The 19,975-nt window shown below is 35.5% G+C and overlaps 1 protein-coding gene across 2 annotated transcripts in view; it reads right to left on the bottom strand.

The window, feature by feature from the left end:
- CEP41 (centrosomal protein 41) overlaps window positions 1-19,975 on the bottom strand; it is a 46,410-nt gene that overhangs the window by 7,905 nt on the left and 18,530 nt on the right. For both annotated transcript variants that reach the window (XM_003134674.6, XM_021078823.1), the window contains 3 exons: window positions 10,806-10,853; window positions 6,486-6,547; window positions 5,002-5,071 (listed from right to left, as the gene is read on the bottom strand). In XM_003134674.6, the coding sequence (XP_003134722.3) occupies window positions 5,002-5,071; window positions 6,486-6,547; window positions 10,806-10,853 (180 nt within the window). The remainder of the gene's footprint in view (window positions 1-5,001; window positions 5,072-6,485; window positions 6,548-10,805; window positions 10,854-19,975) is intronic.

The raw sequence follows: 19,975 nt of genomic DNA, 5'->3' as shown, positions 1-19,975 counted from the left end.
GGTACTGAGTTTTACTAGTAATCACTGTATTTTTCATCCACAATCACAGTTAATAAATATGGCAGTCACATTTTAAAAAGTCCCTGAAGTAGTAGTAATAATTTTATTGAATTTCACCCGTAAGTACACACTTTTTTAATATTCTGTGTGATGAAATGAGGGAATCCACATCCAGCCAGTTTGCTACAGACCAACATCCCACTGTTATCTCAAGGAAAAGTATGAATGTGATTAGTGCTGCTTTTACCTTGAACACCATTTTTACTTAGAAGAAAAACTGACAGGATAACTATGGTTATTTAGACTCGTGCATTTGGCAGGTATTTCAAAAATGATCTAAGTGAACTCATTTCAAGGAAAACTGATGGGATCTGTTGCAACAATTAAATTTTGAACAAAAATCAGAATTTTGGAAACTATTTGCTATCAAGAGCTTGACTTCTTTCCCATCTTAATGACTTTTCTGGTATGATAGGTATTGGTGTTTAATAAATATGACTTTTTTGATATTGTGTAATGAAATTTGTCACATTTAGAAGATATTCATAACTCAATGAACTAGCATTTTCCAAATGACCAATGAATGATGTTATAAAATCATGTATGAGTAAAAGAAATCAAAGCGTAAGAGAGACCAGAACGATGGGTTTAATATAACAGAGTATGAAAAGTGCACCGATGTGATTTCAGATTCCACACTACAACTAACCTTTAAGAAGCTACCAGCTGTCAAGTTTTAATGCAGTGTCAGAGAAAAATATCCATGATTACCTGAAAGGGCTATTAAAATAATCTTCCTTTTTTTTCAATTACAGATCTGTGTGAGGCTGGATGTTCTTCATGTACTTCAACCCAAAAAGCATATTGCAACAGACTGAATGCAGAAGAAGGTATGAGAATCAGCTGTCTTCCATTAAATCACACATTAACAAGACTTATAAAAAGTGTAAAACAATGTGATTCTCCATGTATGTTTTTGTTTTGGTAACATAACTATTTTTGTAAAAGTGCTTATGTTCTTAATGGATTTAGTACTGTTATTTTAAGAAAAATAGCAAGCAAATATTTTTAAAGTTCTCAGTTTCAAATTTTAAAACCTAAATATTAAAAGATATAATTCACAAAGACCAAAACTCTTTGAGGTTCTCGAAAATTAAGAGTGTGGAGGGAACTTAATACCAAAAGGTTTGATAATTTGCTATCATAACCAGTATAAGGAGAGAAGAAATAGAAATAAGAAGTGTAGTTATTAAAGAGAATATTAAATTTTAATTTGCATATGATATAATATACCTAGAAACTTTAAGAGGATCTATGAGAATAAGGGAAATCAATATGTTAAATTATAAAAATAACCTATTTATAAAATAAATAAAACACTGACAAAATATTTTTTCTATATACCAATTAGAAACATGAAGAACATCTCATTTACAGTAATAACTGCAGATACAAAATATACTCTCCTAGAATATAAACCTATTAAGAAATGCAAAGGACCTATAAAAACTTATCAATCCTTTATAGGTCTTATAAAAATTTCCTTAGGGACATTAAAGAAGACCTGAATGAAGAGAGAGTGACAAATATTGCATATTCCTAACTTGATGACTAAGAGTGAAATGATGTTAACCCTTTACAGATTTAAAGTTTGGCCCTAATACAAGTCACAATGGGCTTTAAAAAAAGCTTATAAGAATTTTAAAGATGAGAAGAGAGAAAAAAAGGTTTTATGTATATTATATATAATATAAAGGTAATCTGGAGAACCTGCCTTATTAAATAGTAACATATCTTGAAAAGATAAATGATCAAAACAATGCAACAGAACAATAGATAACAGAAGAAAGAACACAGAAATAAATCCTAGAATATATATAAAAATCTAATGTATGTCAAAGGTAACATCAGAAATTAGTGGGTAAAGAGAAAACTATTAAATAAATGGTGTTGGAATAATCTGTCAACTAAAAAAAAAAATCAAATTTAGATAATCTTTCATATCATATACCAAAATAGCTAACAGACGGATTGATATGGAAAAAAACCCCAAACAACCAAGCAAGCTAACAGATGAAAATATAGTTGAATATCTTATTTTGGATTTTATGAATCTACAGCACTAAGAGAAAATATAACATGAAAGGTTAACAGATTTATTACGTAAAAATGCAAACCTCATATATGTCAAAAGCCCACAAAAAGAAAATTAAAAGGTGAATAACAAATTAGGAAAAATATTTGTGACATATATAAACAAGAAAAGGATAATATACTTAATTTATTAAGAGTTTTTAAGTTAGTTCTTTAATAGAAAAAAGACCATGCATATAAGGTAAAAATGCAAACAAGAAAAAATCATTAATATGGAAAGGAACTCTTCGTCTCACTCCAGACCTGCAGGCCCTCAGGCCCCCTCTCCGCAAGGGAACCACCTTCACAAATTTTTATCTCCTTCCAAAAGTGAAACAACTACATATTTTGTATATATTTTATTTCCTCCTCTTTTTACATATGCAGGAGAATGTTAGTCATACTGCTCTATAATTTGGTTTGTTGTTTATTTAGTTATTGTTCTATTTTTACTTAATACAGAAAGTGGGTATTGTTCTAAATCATCAAGTAAAGATTTTTCTTCTTCATTTTCAAGGCTATACTGGTTTCCAATGAATAAAGATATCATAATTATATAAAGCTTTTACAAACCAATAAGTAAAAAAGGGAACAAGCCATTAGGAAAAAATGAGAAAGGACCTGTAATGTCCTCAAGAGAAGAAATACGTATGAGCAACAAACAGAGACATGCAAAGCTCAATCTCACCATCAGAGAAATTCAAAATAAAACTATTAGGTACTATTTTTCATCCATCAAACTGGCAATTATTTACAAACATGAGAATTATTCAGCATTAGCTAGAATGGGAAGAAATGGGTCTTCTCATTTGCTCGGTAGGAATGCAAACAAGTAGAACTTTTCTGGAGATAACATGGACTCAGCACTGAGCATCTTAAAATGGTTCCAGCTTGCAGCAGTTTATCTTCAGGAAATAATCAGAAATATACAAACATTTGTGTATTTACATGGCATCATTATTTTATAAAAATGAAAAATCAGAAAAATGTTAATGCCCAACGATAGGAGAATAATTACATAAATTACGGCATATCCAAAGGATAGACATCATATGACAACACAACCTTTACAATTAAGCTTCTGAAGTGTAATGACATAGGAAAGTGTGCATGGTAAAACGTTAATTGAAAACAGCATAATACAAAACTATACACAAAGTGTATAGATTTGGGTGGGGAATACAGACAACATGTTAATAGGGTTTATTAGCTGTTTTAGTTTTCTTCTTTATTTGCTTTTAACAGTTTTCTAATTTTCTAGAAATATACTTTTAAGTCAGGGAAAAAACAATAAACATTATAAAAGTTTTTTTTATTCTTTCCAAGATAGCCAATATGCATACAATCTGTTCTACAGGCATTCCTGAGTGAGCTATTATTCTGTATAGAGCATGAGAAAAACACTAATATTACTCACACATTATGGTGTCCTACTTTACAAGAGCCTATTTTGCTGTGCAAATTTATCTCAGAAGAGAAAATTGCATGTGCCCATATGTTCTGGGGTTGCAATCTCAACAATGAATTAAAGGGCTAAATCCAGGTACTTATATAACCAGGTTAAAATTGGGAGTACTCGTATGAGGAGACTCAATTATCTCTGTTACAAAGAGGCCTTATTTCTCTGCAGTGAGAGGCATCTATCTGTCAAAGATAAATTCCTGTCTTTTTCAGATTCTCTTTATCCTCTCTAACAAAAACAAGTCCAGGGAAATGACAGTTGAGTTGTACAAACCCAGTGTTCAGACTTCCTGAGAAACTTGTCTTGAAATCAGAAGTCCAATTCCTGGCCTCTATCAACCTTAACAAAATGCAGTCTCCTTCCATAACCAGCCACACACTGACAGCTGAGTACTTCAGGATAAAATAAAGACCTTAACTCTGTGAATTCTTTTCATGAAAGTACACCTAAGTGGTTTCCTTTTCAATTTGGTATTTAAGAAAGGAAATCTGGTGCCTATCTATCTGTCTAGCCTTATCTCCTACCCTGCACTAACCCCTCCCTCAGACCCCTGCCAGACTGGATTATGCGATTCCCCAAACATGCTTGGACTTCTTCTCCGTGCCTTTGCTCAGGCGGCTCTTCAGCCTGAAACAGCCTCACCCTTAACATTCTACCCCTAAGGGGACAGAGGCCCACTGTGAAAGCCTGGAGAAAGTCTACCTCAGTTTTCTACCTGGAAAATATGGAAGCCTCACAGCACCCTGCATTTCTCGAAAGGCATATTCCAGGACCCCAGAAGGATGCTACCAGAGACACATAGATTTCTATCCCATGTCCATTCCTTACTGGCTGTTATCACCTTGTGAGCAAGTAGTTTAACTTCTGAGGCTTGGGCTTCTCATCTAGCGTTTTTGAGAAGACTAAGTAAGAAAACTCACGTGAAGTACCCCACAACATACATTCAACAAACAATGGTTTCCTTCCATGAAATTGTGATATTAGTAATTTTGAATTTGTTCATCATTTTCCTCGTCTAACACATATGTGCATAATATATATGTGCATGTGCACATTCATGGCTATAAACTCCATGTAAGCAGAGCTGTGTTTTATTCATCTTTGTAGTCTCCATAGCACCTAATTCTGTGACCTATACATATGTAGAAGGCACTAAAAATATTTGTCGAAAAAAGTAATTATTACATTAAATATATCTAAAACATTTAAGACTACAAATGTTATAGCCAGAAAACCAGATGGCTTTTTTTTTTTTTAAGAAATAAGAATTAATAAAGCACCAGACAGCATTTCTCAGAGAGTAGCAATCTAATTACAAATAGATACATCAAAGTCCCAAGTCCCTGTAAACAAAACAGCACAGGGTGAGTACTTGAGTCAAATGGTCAATCCTCACTTCTCATTACCTTCTAGCCTTTGAATCTCCTCAGCTGTCACTTCCAGTGTTTGATCAGATAGGGTAGCAACTTGGATGACCTGATAGAAACAAGAATGAAATGTGTATATGTGTTTGTTTGCTTGTCTTTAAACAGAGGCAATTCTGTCTTTTATAAAATATGAGGAAATATCAAACATTAAAGATCTCCTGTTTTAAGAAGCTGTCAGTATCCTCAATTGGAGACTAAATCTCAGGTCTCCTTACATTAGGGGTGGTAATTACATCGTAGATGATCGTTCTAGAAGAAAAGGTTTGTTTAAAACATTACATAATAATCTTAGAAGACCAAAAGGATAATTTTGGATGAGAAACATTAAGAGTTTAAAATTGCATTCATTTATATTCTAGTCCCAGCATAATATGCTATTTGTTAAAAATGCAATAATAATAATAATAGAATTATATCAGCAATTTTTCATGCAATGAACAAATGTAATTACATATTGATTACAATATACCTACACACAATTTTAAAAGCACTTTTCACAACTTAGCTCATAAGACCCAAGATCCACCTTGAGTTATATCACTGGACTCCTTCTTCGGAGGCCAGAGAGACACTTTGTTCATAATTTTCAAATGAAAGAAGAAAGTGACTCTCCTAAAGTATCAAAATAGCCCATGGCAGAAAGAGGTGGAAAAAAGAGGTCAGTCATAGATGGAAGATAACCTGGTTCCACAGAGAAAAATGTCCAAGAAATAAAGAGCCTAGAATTCCAGATTCTCAATATTAAGATAAATGGACAAGGAAAAATAAAACCTAAACCACAAAGATGATGATATAACAGGTAGAATGACAATAGCCAAGACATGGAAACAATCTAAATGTCCATTGACAGATGAATGGATAAAGAAGATATAATACATATGTACACACAAATACATATATAGAGCCACAAAAAAGAATGAAATAATGCCATTTGCAGCAACAGGGATGCAACTAGAGATTATCATGCTAAGTGAGGTAAGTCAGAAAAAGAAAGAAAAATACCATATGCTATCACTTATATGTGGAATCTAAAATATAGCACAAATGAATTTATCTATGAAACAGAGACAGACATAGAGAACGGACTTACGGTTGCTAAAGGGGAAGGGGATGGGGCAGGGATGGAGTGGGAAGCTAGGATTAATAGATGTAAGCTATTACGTGTAGACTGGATAAACAACAAGATCCTACTGTATAGCATAGGCAACTATATTCAATATCCTATGATAAACCATAATGAAGAATATTTTAAAAAGAATGTAAAAAGTAGAATGTACTTTTTACTTTATAAATTCTCATCAAAGAAAAAAGCAAATTTTCCACACCAACTGGTCCTCTTGTAGGTGAAATATCAGGAATCAGAAGAAAACCTTCTGCAAACATTACCTAGATTTGAATTTAGAAATACATAAAGCAGTACCAATTAGACAGTCTTTACTCCAATGGAAGATCATTCAACTTACCAGCTGGGCAAAAGTTGTAACTTTGAGTCTCTTGAAAAGCTCATCTTTTTTGTATCTATAATCTGAAAAGCAGAATAGGACAAATATTTTTCCAGGTTTATTTTGCTCTCTTCGAAGTATTAATTCTTTCTAATCAAGTTATATGGTATATTTTCAAGTTATTGTATATGCTTTTACATTATTAGTCTCATTGGATCCTCATGATATCCTCAGAATTAAATGTGGCAGGTATTATATCATCTCTTCATTTATTCCTTTGCTTTGGCCAGTAAGAAGCCTCAAGTTGAATTCATAAGCCACATTTTGGGGTCTAGTGATTTTATCCCCTGCCTTTATTTTATTCATCTACTATCTCCTTGCTATGCTGTCTCTACTTTGACCATACTCTATTGCATGTATTTAAAGCCCTTTAAATCCTTTTCAGAATCAAGCAGGAATAAACACCCGTATTTTACAAATGAGGACAGAGACTCAGAGAAGCTGAGTTGCCCCACGTCAAGAGCTGGTAAGACATTTACACCCTGCCATCCTAACTCTGCCCTGAAAAGGGAACAGTTCTGTTCCTGAGGTTACAAACCATGCTAGAGACATAGGACAACACTTTTTTTCCTGGAGTGTAATGCTGGGCACAATACTCCATGAGTGGTCCTGGTAATATATCAATTTGCTTCAACTTCACTTCAATAAAAATCAACCCATTCAGTTTTGCAATATGGAAAAGTTCTGGAGAGCTATTTTATAACAAAGTAAATATACTTTACGTTACTGAACTGTACACTTAAAAGTGGTTACATTGGTAAACTTTGTTATTTAGGTTTTTGGGTTTTTTTTTTTTTTTTACCACAATTAAAAAAAGAAAATCAACCGAAAACATCAATATTTTCCCAGCGCTATTTTTACAGTTCTGAGACATAACTCAAATGTGGGTCCTTCTGCACTTGTTTGTGTTAATAATTCTTCGTATCATATTAAACAGTTTTTACAAAATTTAGCCAATCTTACTGTTATTTGTCCCGTAGAGACAAGTTAAAAGTTGGCTTACATAAACTTTTCTGAAGATGACTGCCAATTCTGAAGAGTTCTCAGTGTTGAACTCCCACCTGCCCTTAGCCTTCAATCCTCTTCTAGGTTTTTATATTGGCGTCCATGACTCCTTAAATACTGCCTCGTTATTTCAGAATTACTAAAGGTTAGCTGGATAATTGCTATGGCCTTCACTGTCTCATAACCCGAGACTCCTAGCAACAAAGGAAAGGATTAAGGTACTTAAGATTATTTACCTGGTGTTACTAATCATTCCCATGAATTTTCCAAAAAACCGGCACAGACCGGATAGCTACTTTGGAGGAAAATGTTAGCTTGGTTTACTAAACACCCTACAGCTCAGAGTCAGGAAATAATATTACCTTAAAAACAAGACTTCTGTGAATATACCAAGACTCTTTCTTACGAGGAGGAATTAAAGTGTCTCTGTTCTAAAAAGTCCTAAAGAGAGCAATTTAGCTAAAAACTGACCAACACTTCTAGAAAAATTTTTACAACAGCTTCTTCTGGATACAACAAAGTAACACACTTAGATGTAAAGGAACTTCTAAAACCCTCCAGGAGGCAATCCTAAATAAGCTGAGCAGAAGCTTTAAAAAGTGCAAGTGAACAACTACAGTATTCCTCTCAATCACCACCAATTTGCCCACCAAAAGTTACTTCCATAAATCAAAATGGCAATAAATCAGCCAATGAAAACAGTCAGCACTTTCAAGTAGTTTGCACTGTGGCATTTATCCGTTGATATTTTTTTGGTATAGTAACAGAGTTTGAAATACTTCTCCAATTCTTCACATTCTAAGTACAAAATGTGCACATTAAAATTCCTTTTAAATCAGAATTACCTTAAGCAAAAACCAGGCTCTGCTATTTTCTAATGGTTGGCATTTCTAGTGTCCTCTCGTAAACACTAGAAATCCCCCTGCACATTTGAGCCTCGACTCCACATACCTGGTTCTGGTTTAGAAGGACAGCCATCATTAGGACTTTCTGACATTATTACTCAGAGATAAAAGATCAAGCTAGACGTTTGACAGTAAGTTTTAAATTTTATAAAAAGGATGACTTGGAAAGCTCTGTCAGTCTGTCCTTGCAAGGGCGAACAGAGCTTTAAGAATGGAGCTTCTGCTACTGCAGCTTCTCCCAAACTCTATAATGGAGACAAATAACCCTAGTTTCAGATATGCTATCAAGTTTTGCTTCTCTTGTAAGTCTGGAGTCTAAGTCTGTCTCTCTCTCGAGTTACTGGAAGGACAGAGACCTGACTATCTAGGATGTTTCACAGTGGGTCCAACTATTGTCATTTAACCACCAGAAGCCAAGAATGGGCTTTGTAAACAGTCAATAGACACAGTGTCTATTTTCCCCAGGCAGAGTTGAAAGAATATTCAGATTACAAAGGAACTCTGCGTTTTCAGGGTTCTGTTAAAATGCGTTATTAGCAAAGGGAAGCTGGGCTAATGGTGGAAGACAAATCAAAGCAAGTAACAGGACAAGGTTTGTGATTTGACAGAAAGACATGGCATCTAAGGTAATCCGAGAAAAGTGATGGGTTTAGGGTGTCACGAAACAAGGCAATATTCTCCTCCCTTCTGACCCAGAAGAACGTCTACAAGAGAAAATGGGAAAAGAGAGGGAGCTATCTTCCAAAATGTAGATCTCAAACCAGAATCTGAAGTAATTCTAGTCAGGGAATCAGCACAAAGTGTGTGAAAGAAGGTGAGAGGAACCTCCTGTCTTACTGAAAGGAAGCTCGCAACTTCTGAAGAGGGAAGAGAAGGAAGCATTTTCGAGCACTCTCATGCGGAGGTATTTCTTTGGGGAGATAAGCTCCATTTAAAGTTTAGATACTAAAGAAACCACATTGTGCTTTTAAGAAATGTTTTAAACAGGTTTCAGAAATCTGGGTGGGACAGGACAGTTTCTATGGGACACATTTTGGTGTGTACAGGTGAGCTCACACTCAGCTACAAATAGATAAGAGGTGAAAGAGGCTATAAACCAAAACAGAAGCAGGCCAGCTGAATTTTACCTGCTGTGGATGAATACAGGATGACAACAATGAAGTGTAGGTGAGTAAACAAGATTTTTTTCATAGTTTAAAAATTTAATATACACTTAAAATATATATATATATATATATATATACTTAAAGCATAACAGTTTATAGATACATAACATTTAAAATATATAGCATAAAGGAATATATGGAATATAAAATACCAAAGAAGAAAAGATACAGATACTGCGACATTACACATTAAAAACAAATGTCTATAGCATTAGCCCTTGCAGCTCAATGTGGCAAACAACAAAGTCAGCATGAAGCCACTCCTGAGTCCATGTCTATTATCTAGGGTTTCTCAATACTGCAGCCATTCAAAGAAAAAGAAACATTATCATTTAAATTAAAAGGCCTGCTGTGTAAAAACAAAAGTTCTGGTGAATTTTGGATCTGTAATGTCCTCTTCCCAGAAGATATATATTGTCAGAGCCAAGTCCTGAACTGCTATCAGTCAGAATATCTCTTTACTGCCATTAGCTCAATACTCCCCTAGCACTAGGTTCTCCTACTGAAGCTATGAGCAAATCCATCTTAGAAAATAGATGGATTCTCTAATTCTGGCCTTGATGTGTACATTTTACATCTGTTTTGGATACAGACTGAAAAATTATGATTTTGTGCAAGGGCAGTGCACTCAGTGACTAGTAGCATATCTTTGCTGAAGATTAGTTTTTAAAAAGGATGTGCATGAAATATGATTTTTAATTAAAAGAAAGCAGTCTGCAATGAATTTATAATGCCTAACATCATTTTAAAAATAAGCTCTTTCTTTCTCACATCTCTCTTTCATGAATACCATCAAATTTATACTCAAAGAATGTTATGAAATAAGAGAGATACTATTATGCCTATCTCAGGTATAGAGAAAATAAGAAAATAGGAAAGATCAAGTACCTTGAAGAAAGGTCATGAAAGACTGCAGTACAATGAAACTAGAAGCTCGGGTTCTCGCTGCTTAACCAGAGGTCATTTCACATTCCAACACTTATATCTCCTATGGGATCTAAGTGGGGCAAAACTCAGACCCAAAGACCACAATCTTAGCAGCTGACCAGGATGGTACCCAGTGTTTCCCACATCCTTCTAGGGACCTGATAGCCTCACCTGATTTCCACAGCATCAGTTGTGGAGTGTCTTTAAGGTTGTTAATAACCAACTTATAGAACAGCTACGGGGTTCCATTATCCCAAACCATCTATAGTGTTACTCACTTTTTTTGATCTCTTCTAGCTTCTCAATGTATTTAGTCATACTGTTACCTAAAAAGAGAAGGAAGATTTTAGATATGCTTTTAATAGAAGAAAATGAGCAACACTGTGAAAACAGAACAGAAAAGTATTCCCCCTAAACCTGAATCTGCCCTTATAGAATTAAAGTAGACAAATGGATCAAACACAGTAAATAAGTCTTTCAGATTATACAGCATTATTAAAAGATAAGGAATCAAGAGAAATGCTTGGGTCAAATGTGTTAAGTGGTGGTGCACACCCAATAAACGTTAAGAAGTACCCCCAGCAGTACAAATGATCACTTCATGTAATTTTTTTCTTTCTAAGTTAAGTCTTCCTCCTCCATGTACTCCCCCATAAGGTTTCTGTGGGGAAGATAAGCAGAGGAAAAGAAACAGTGACTTCTGAACGTCTAAAATGTGCTGTTGTGCCTACCCAAGTTACCCTTTCCTCTCTGCTTAGTCTTTGTGGTTTCCTTCTCGTCCCTGAACTTGGTCTTCCACTGTTGATGCTGATATTGCGCCCTGAATTAGACCACACAGTCTGTTCACCAGTATTCACCGTGGATTTGATTTGCTGAGAAATAATAGCAGATTCCCACTATTCTGGAGAGTCCCCAGCCCTTGTGTTTTATAGCCTGGTTCTACAACACTAGGTTCCAGCCAGTGTGGTTTGGAGAGTCTTCATGCGTTAAAACCGGGCCAGGATCATTCTGGTTTTTCAAATGAACTAAAGTCTGGTTCTCAAGCCAGAGGCTATTATTTTTTTTTTAACTGGGCATGCTTTGATTTGATTCAATTCAGCACAGTAAGCTCTATATGGTATGGCAAAAGCTCTAAAAGGTATAGCAAAAAAGGGAAAATATTTAAAATAATCTCTCATTTATAAAATTGTGCTCCCAACATTTAAGCTTTGAGAGGAGCTAGTCAGTTTCAGTCCCAACTTGAGATAAAAGAAATGCTTCTGATTAATGGCATGAACTGACATTTTCAGGTACTGTTCTGAACTTTTCTTCAAGTTTAAGTCAGAAGCAAAGAAAGAAACTTCTTGCTCTGAAACCCTAAATATATTTTCAGAAAACAACTTAACATCTTATTATTATTATTAAATCTTTACTAAGAATTCATCATAGAATAAAATTCAACTGAGGTAGAAAAAAATTTTTTTGAAGACACAGTCCCCAGATCAGAACGACAAAGCAGGACTCAGTGCAGTTCTAGACCCAGACCATATCCTTCCAAAGGCTCAGAGAGACATGATGGCAGTCAGGGCTGCTCAGAAGGCCTGAGGCTTCTCAAGACAGACACTGAAAACATCTCAGAAGAAGTCTAAATAGCACCAAAGACCAGGATTAGAATAAACTATAATCTATCAGGCTAGAATGGACCTAGGATGTGACCAGATCTCCAAGTGGAAACCATGAATTCCTCCCAGACTCACACCCTTTCCCCTGGACCCCTCGCCCGGGGGGAAGGGGTAGGGGTGGGGTGGGGGAACTCAACTGGTCAGTACAACAGGGTAAGAAGACAGGTGTGCTGTTCAGCATCCCACAGCCTTATTCTTAAACTATTTTACATAGTAGCTTCTGGTTGTATGTTCCTGAGTCCCTTACAGTGTCAAGCTGTTAATGTGGTAGTTAGTTTCTTTTGGCTAGAGAAGCTTCAGGCCTCCTTCTAGAAGCATAAAAAAATTTAGGTACAAAAAGGATCACTGACTTGTCCAGTGACACAGCACCTTGGTTAACTAAGTCAGGGTTAGTATTCCCAACCTCCTGGTTTCTAACATGGCTCACCAAAACACAATGCTTCCCTAGCTGTGCTGTTTTAAAAACATGATTTCACTGTAAGGTAAATATGTAGCAAGTGTTATTTCCTTTATAGTAGCAGGTGAGAACCATTTTACACTCTAAATTCCCTGAGGCATACTATGCATGGAAAACAATAGCCAACCTTATTATATAGTCTTTATTATTAAAATATCACATTTCCAATCTATGGCAGTTTCCACTAACAAAGTGTCTAAAATCCATTTCTCAGCCAGTTATCAACATTTCTGGAGTGTTTACACAGTGCCTCATCTTTGAACCGGCAGAACCTCACAACGACCCTGTGAGGTAGGCTGTCATTCCTACTGTTTGTTTTTCCCACTAAAGGAAAAGGCAGAGAAACAAAGTCTTTTGCAGAGGTATACAAATACTTGTCAAAATTAGGAATAAGTCTGAGAAGGCTATTGATAAGAAGCTCTTTTCATCACACTCATTCATTCTATCCAAGTGGAGGGGGGAGAACCTAGAGGATTTCTGCATTGCTTCAATTGGAGAAATGATTAATTGACACACAAAAAATCCCTAAAAATGATTTTAGAAAGTTTGAAAAGTAGTATTTTATCCCACTTTATATACTGCTGACATCTTAACTAAGCAGCTCATCTTACTGGGTCTGATTTCGTCTGAAAATAATTTTTGACTACTTTTTAAAAAGAATACAAATGAATCAATTCTGTAATTGACTTATCAACAAATTTTTGTTTTATATAAAAGTAAGGAGCTTAAAAGGCTATCAACAGACCAATTTTTTTTTACAACTGAAATTACACATTACTGCCAGATAAATTTTCCTAGACCAGACTTTGATTTAAAAAAAGCCAGTGGCTCCCCATTGCTTACTGACTAAGTTTAAACCCCTTGCTCTACTGCTGAAGGTGCCAACATCTTACCTAGCTCTTCAATCTTGCCTTAATTACTAAACTTGACAAAGTCTTTGTTAGTCTTTGGTTCTCTAACATGTCACCTTGCCCATGTAATCATAATAGCTCACCCAGCTGGAAGTGACCTTTCCCAGCTCTGAACTTCTACTTCTTGGCTTACCACTCACAAGGCATTTATCATTGTACTGCCTTATTTGTGTGCAGGTCTTATCTATTCTTTTACCGAAGCCCAAAACAACTGTTTATACACACACACACAAACACAAACACACACACACACACACAGGATACCTTTATCCCTTGCATTGCCTAGCATAGGAGGAACTCAAAAATATTTGCTAAATGAAATGTACTATGAAGATCTACTATCTGAAGAATTCTTATAATGAATTATAATGTAGATAATCACACCCCAATTTGGTTTGAGTTTTTGGATACCTGCTTTTCTTTAAGCTACATACAATTTGATTTATATACAGGACATATATGTTACATACTACTTATAAGACCTATATGGCGTCAGGACTCAGCTAACCTGGAAATGTATAAGGTGGTATTTTAGCTTCTACTTAGTTTATAGCTCAAGTTGCAACAAAAGATATATAAAAAAGTTTTACAATTGGAATCAAGAGAAAGAGACAACTCAACCAATTCAGAAGTGTTAAGCAAAGAAAGAGTACAATTGACAAACTGAGTGACTCATTCATTAGATTTTTTCCTTTGTTTTCCTATAATTTAATAACATTATTCGTACTGAGCCAGTAAGAAAAGCAAGTGATTTTGAGCAGCAGTAATCTAAAGTGGGTAAGATTTATAAGGCATGAACTCAGTTGCTAAGAGACAATTCCATTGCTTTATTTTTCTTCAATATTTCTCTCCTCTACGGAGAAGTTCTTTTGGCTCAGAAGGAGCAGAAAGCGTGAAAAGAGGCACAGTGGTCCTTTGTTATCTCAATAAGTTATACGAGTGCATAGTGCTTTCTGGTTTGTAAAAGGCTTTTACGTACATTTCTTCCTTTGACATAAGAGACAGAATTAAATACCAAATAAAAATGAAGAGTACCTAGTCTGTAATGAGTTTGAGTGCTTAAGATCAAGGTTATTAGCAGATATTCAGGCAAAGTAAAGACTAAGAAGAAAAAAGGAAATGACTAGTTCGTATGGAGATAAGAAAAGTAAGGTGAATTTCTAAAAAATAAAAAAGGGCTTAGAAAAGACTAAATGGAGAAAGTCTACAGAATTTTAGAAAGCTAAAGAAATTTGAAATTATATTGAACATAGATTGAAATGAGAAAATAATGCCAGCAATGAAAGAGTGTGGAAGCTAACAAAGGGAGAGCCCTGTGGTTTGGAAAGTGTTCCTTAATCAGCCTGCAGTGCTGCAGAACAGAAACCTGGAGAGGGTGCTTGAGAATACACAAGGACCCTGCAGTGGAGACTGAGCAAAACGCCGTCAGGGATTTCATCGGAAGCATAATCCTTTCATAGCACAGTCTGGCAGTGCTGGGGAGCTGGTAAGATACACTCAGGCACTTACAGAAAAAAAGAAATACTCGAAATTCAAAAAAAAAGAAATACTCGAAATTCAAAATAATTCAGTGTATGCATGGCTATACACTGGTGTTTGAGCTTATAAGAAAAGTAGAATTAGAAGGATAGATATAAAAAATGATCTTTGCCCAGAAGGAAGATAGCAGTCTTTGAAGATATCAGTAGAAGGTGATTTGGGTGAAGACGGGAGATGCCATGAAATTCTTGATTTCTTGTGATTAACTCTGAATTGCTCACAGTTTGGTAAGAAGAGATTAAAGACTCATCTGTTTGGCTGAGAAATGAGAAATGCTCACTCATTCCCGTGCCTGTTTCCACTGCTTCGACTGCAGAGCTTTAAAAACATTCCTTATTCTTGCTTGACCTTTGGTGTCACTCTGGTGTTTTCATAACCAGGACTCCTCACACTTTTCACCTCATTGCACACATATATAGTGATAATATTTGGACAAAACACTGGGGTTGGGGCAGTCTCAGGCCCTGATGGCTAGCCAGAGGGCTAAAGAGATCTGTATCTTGGCACATAACACATAGGCCACTGCTGAACACACAGGGAGGTAAATCACAAAACTGCATAGAAAAATTTTAAATATTTCCCCTAAATTAACTTTAAAATCATTTCTTAATTTGAAACAAACAAAAATTGAACACTAGAATTATATTTCTCTCACACTGACTTTAAAATATGTTGAGTTTTAAGTGATGAAGCATACTTTGGCCCTTCAAAGATATTATAATACTAGTTTGGGAGACTTCTACTTCCAGGAAGATGACGTGGATGTACATTTTTCTACTCCTCTAGCTAAGTAAAACAAAGTCCCTGGACAACCTGCAAAATTGCAGAAAATATTTGCAAATCATCATTCTGATAAGGATCATACCATACTGATAAGGATTATACCAGAGTATGTAAGAGAACACTTATAGCTCAATAATAAAAAGAAAAATAACTCAAGTAAAAAAATGATCCAGTGATATAAATAGCCATCTCTCCACAGGAGATATATAAATGCCAATAAGCACATTAAAAGGTGCTCAACATCATTAGTCATTAGGAAAATGCAAATCAAAACCACAATGAGATACCACTTCACACCCACGAAGATGACTATAATCAAAACGATGGACAATAACAAGCATTGCTGAGGATGTGGAAGCAAAAGAGCCCTCCTGCACGGCTGGTGGGAATGTAAAGTGTGGCTGCTTTGGAACACGGTTTGGCAGTTCCTCAAAAAATTAAACAGAGGGTTAACATCTGACCAAGAGTTCAACTCTTAGGTATATAACTAGGAGAATTGAAAGCATATGTTCATACAAACTTGTACACTAATGTTTTAGCAGCATTATGACCAAAAAAGTGTAAACAAACCAAGTGTCTATCAAATGATGAGTAGATACACAAAACATGAAATATCTATATACAAGAATATTATTTGGCAATAAAAAGGCATGAAGTATTGATACATGCCACAATGAACCTTGAAAACATTATGCTGAGTGAAAGAAGCTGGACACAAAATTCATAGATAGAGAAAGTAGATTAGTGATTACGAGGAACTGGTAAAAGTAAGTAATGGAAATTGACTGCTTTGAGTATGGGGTTCCTTTTTTCTTTTTTTATGGCTGCACCCACATCATATGGAAGTTCCCAGGCCGGGGACTGAATCCAAGCCACAGCTGCAACCCATGCTGCAGTTGCGGCAATACTGGATCCTTTAACCTACTGCAGTGGGTTGGGGATTGAACCTGAGCTTCCACAGCAAACCGAGCTGCTGCAGTCAGATTCTTAACCCACTGCACCACAGTGGAAGTTCTGAGTATGGGGTTTCTTTATGGAACGACAAAAATGTTCTGCAATTAGTGGCGATGGTTTCCCAACCTTGTGAATTACTAAAAAGGTCTGAATCGTATGCTTTTAAAGGCTGAATTTTATGGTATGTAAATTATATCTTAATTTAAGAAAATAACACACCAATTAGGAAAAAATGATTGAATTAAAAAAAAAACCCTGTTTGAGATAAATTAGGAGTTTGGGATTAGCAGATACACATTAGTATGTATAAAATAGGTGAACAACAGGGTCCTGCTGTATAGTACAGGAAACTATATTTAATATCTTGTAATAATCTAGAATGGAAAAGAATCTGAAAAAGTGTATATATATACATAAATATATAAATACACACACACATATATATATAAATAAAAAACTGGGTCAACTTTGCTGTATACCAGAAATTAAAAAAACATTGTAGATCAACTATATTCAATTAAAAAAATCCTAGAAAATATATATAAATCAAACATAAGAGGATTCTGATAGGTGGAGAGAGGAAGGCAGACTGGCAAGGGACCTCAGGACCTGGGAATGACATAATGGGTATTTGTTTGTTTGTTTTTGCCTCATGTACCTGAAGAACTTGGAGCTGAAGAAGCCAGGAACCCAGAAATACCAATAAACAGAAAAAAAAAAAAATCTATAACAAAAGCCTGCTGTCTCCAGCCAAAGGACAGAAAGACAGAAGACTATTAGACAATAACTGTTTTATTCCAACCACACTCCACAGAAAAGCTATGTCCTACCCTCACCTGCCAGTAAAGTCCAGATGGGGAGTCTTGATTTCCATCCTTCCTGGGCTGTGATAAGATGCCATCAAAGTACCAGAAAGAGAAGAAATAGGCTAGGGCTGAAAATGCAATCAAAGACATAACTGCTGAAAACTTAAAATTTGGCAAGTGACATAAACTTCAGATTTATATGGAAGCTGGGTGAACTCCAAACAGGACAGACCCAAAGAAATCCACAGCAAAATGTATCATAGTTAAACTTCTGAAAACTAAAGAAAAAAAATCATGAAAGCAGCAAAAGAAAAATGACACCTAATCTATATGGAAAAAAACAGTTTGAATAACAGTAGCTTTCTCATCAGAAATCAGGTGGCCAGAAGAAAGTGGCGCAATATTTTTCAAGTGCTGAAAGAAAAGAACTGCCTACCCGGAATCCTATACCCAGAGAAAATACCCTTCAGGAATGAAGGGATCAAGATATTCTCAGATGATGGAAAACTAAGAACATTTGTCACCAGCAGACCTATCCAAAAGAATGGCTAAAGGAAGTTCTCTAATTAAAAAGGAAAAGATGCAGTTCCTGTCGTGGCTCAGCAGTTAACAAATGTGACTAGCATCCATGAGGATGCAGGTTCAATCCCTGGCCTCACTCAGTGGGTTAAGGATCCAGAATTGCTGTGTGCTGTGGTGTAGGTTGCAGATGTGGCTTGGATCCTGTGTTGCTGTGGCTGTGGTGTAGGCTGGCAGCTACGGCTCCAATTTGACCCCTGGCCTGGGAACCTCCATATGCCACAGGTGCAGCCCTGAAAAAGCAAAAAAAATAAAAATAAAAATAAATAAATAAATAAAAGGAAAAAAAAAAAAAAGGAGGAGCCTTGAAGCATCAGGAAAAAAGGAAGAATACAGTAAGCAAAAGTATGGGTGTATACATTCTTTTCAAGTGCCCATGAAACATATACCAAGAGACCATATCCTGGGCAATAAAATGAACATCAATAGTCTTTTAAAAAATTAAATATACAGAGTGCATTCTCCAACCACAGTGAAATCAAACTGGAAGTCAATAACAGAAAGATAATGAGAAAGTCTCCAAACACTTGTTAACTAAACACACACTTCTAAATAATTCATAGATCAAAAAGGAAGTCTTAAGGGAAGAAAAAGGATACAATGAATTGAATGAAAATGAAAATTTAACATATCAAAATTTCTGAGACACAGTTAAATCAGTGCTGAGAGAAATTTATAGCACTAACTGAAAAAAGAGGAAAAATCTTGAATCAATACTCTGAACTCCTACCTCAAGAATCTAGAAACAAGAGCAAAATAAACCCAAAGCAAGCCAAAGGAAGGAGATAATAAGATACAAGCAAAATCAATGACATTTAAAACAGAAAAAGAGAACATTGATGAAACCAAGAGCTGGTCCTTTGAAAGGATGAATAAAATGGACAAACCTGCAGTGAAAAATAAAAAGAGAAAAGACACAAATTACCAACATCAGGAATGAAACAGGGGCTATCAATTCAGACATTACAAACATCAGATATTAGTAAGGGAACACTACAAACAACCCCATATACATAAATTTGAAAACTTGGATGAAATGTCCTAATTCCTCAAAAAACACAAACCCACAATTCATTCATTATGAAACAATCTGAATATCCTCATAACTATTAAAAAGTTGAATTCAAATTTTAATAGTTTTATTTAATAGTTTTACTGGAAAATTCTACCAAATGTTTAAGAAAGAATTAATGCCAATAATGCACAATCTCTTCCAGAAAACAGAACAGGAGGGAACACTTCCCAACTCACTGCATGAGAGCAATGTTACCCTGATACTAAAACCAAATAAAATAAAAAAAAAAAACCCACTAAAAATACAAATCAATGTCTCTCATGAATATATAGACACACAAATCTTTAATAAAATAAGAACTAGAATTCAGTGATATAAAATAAGAATTATACACGATAACAGGTTTATTCCTTGGATGCAAAACTAGTACAATATTTAAAAGTCAATCAAAGTGATCCACAGCTAAAGTAAGTAATACTGCTTGCTAAATAATATTAACAAGCTAAAGTAAAAAAATCATATGATTAGGAGTTCCCATTGTGGTTCAGAGGGTTAAGGACCTGATGTCATCTCTATGAGGATGTGGGTTCGATCCCTGGCCTTGCTCAGTGGGTTAAGGATCCCGTGCTGCCATGAGCTGTGGTGTAGGTCGCAGACGAGGCTCGGATCCCGAGTTGCTGTGGCTGTGGTGTAGGCCAGCAGCTACAGCTCCGATTTGACCCCTAGCCTGGGAACCTCCATAT

This window comes from Sus scrofa, chromosome 18 (assembly GCF_000003025.6).
Source record: "Sus scrofa isolate TJ Tabasco breed Duroc chromosome 18, Sscrofa11.1, whole genome shotgun sequence".
Classification (NCBI taxonomy): Eukaryota; Metazoa; Chordata; class Mammalia; order Artiodactyla; family Suidae; genus Sus; species Sus scrofa.
Note: the sequence above shows the minus strand (reverse complement) of the source record. Positions and strands in the feature narration are given on the sequence as shown.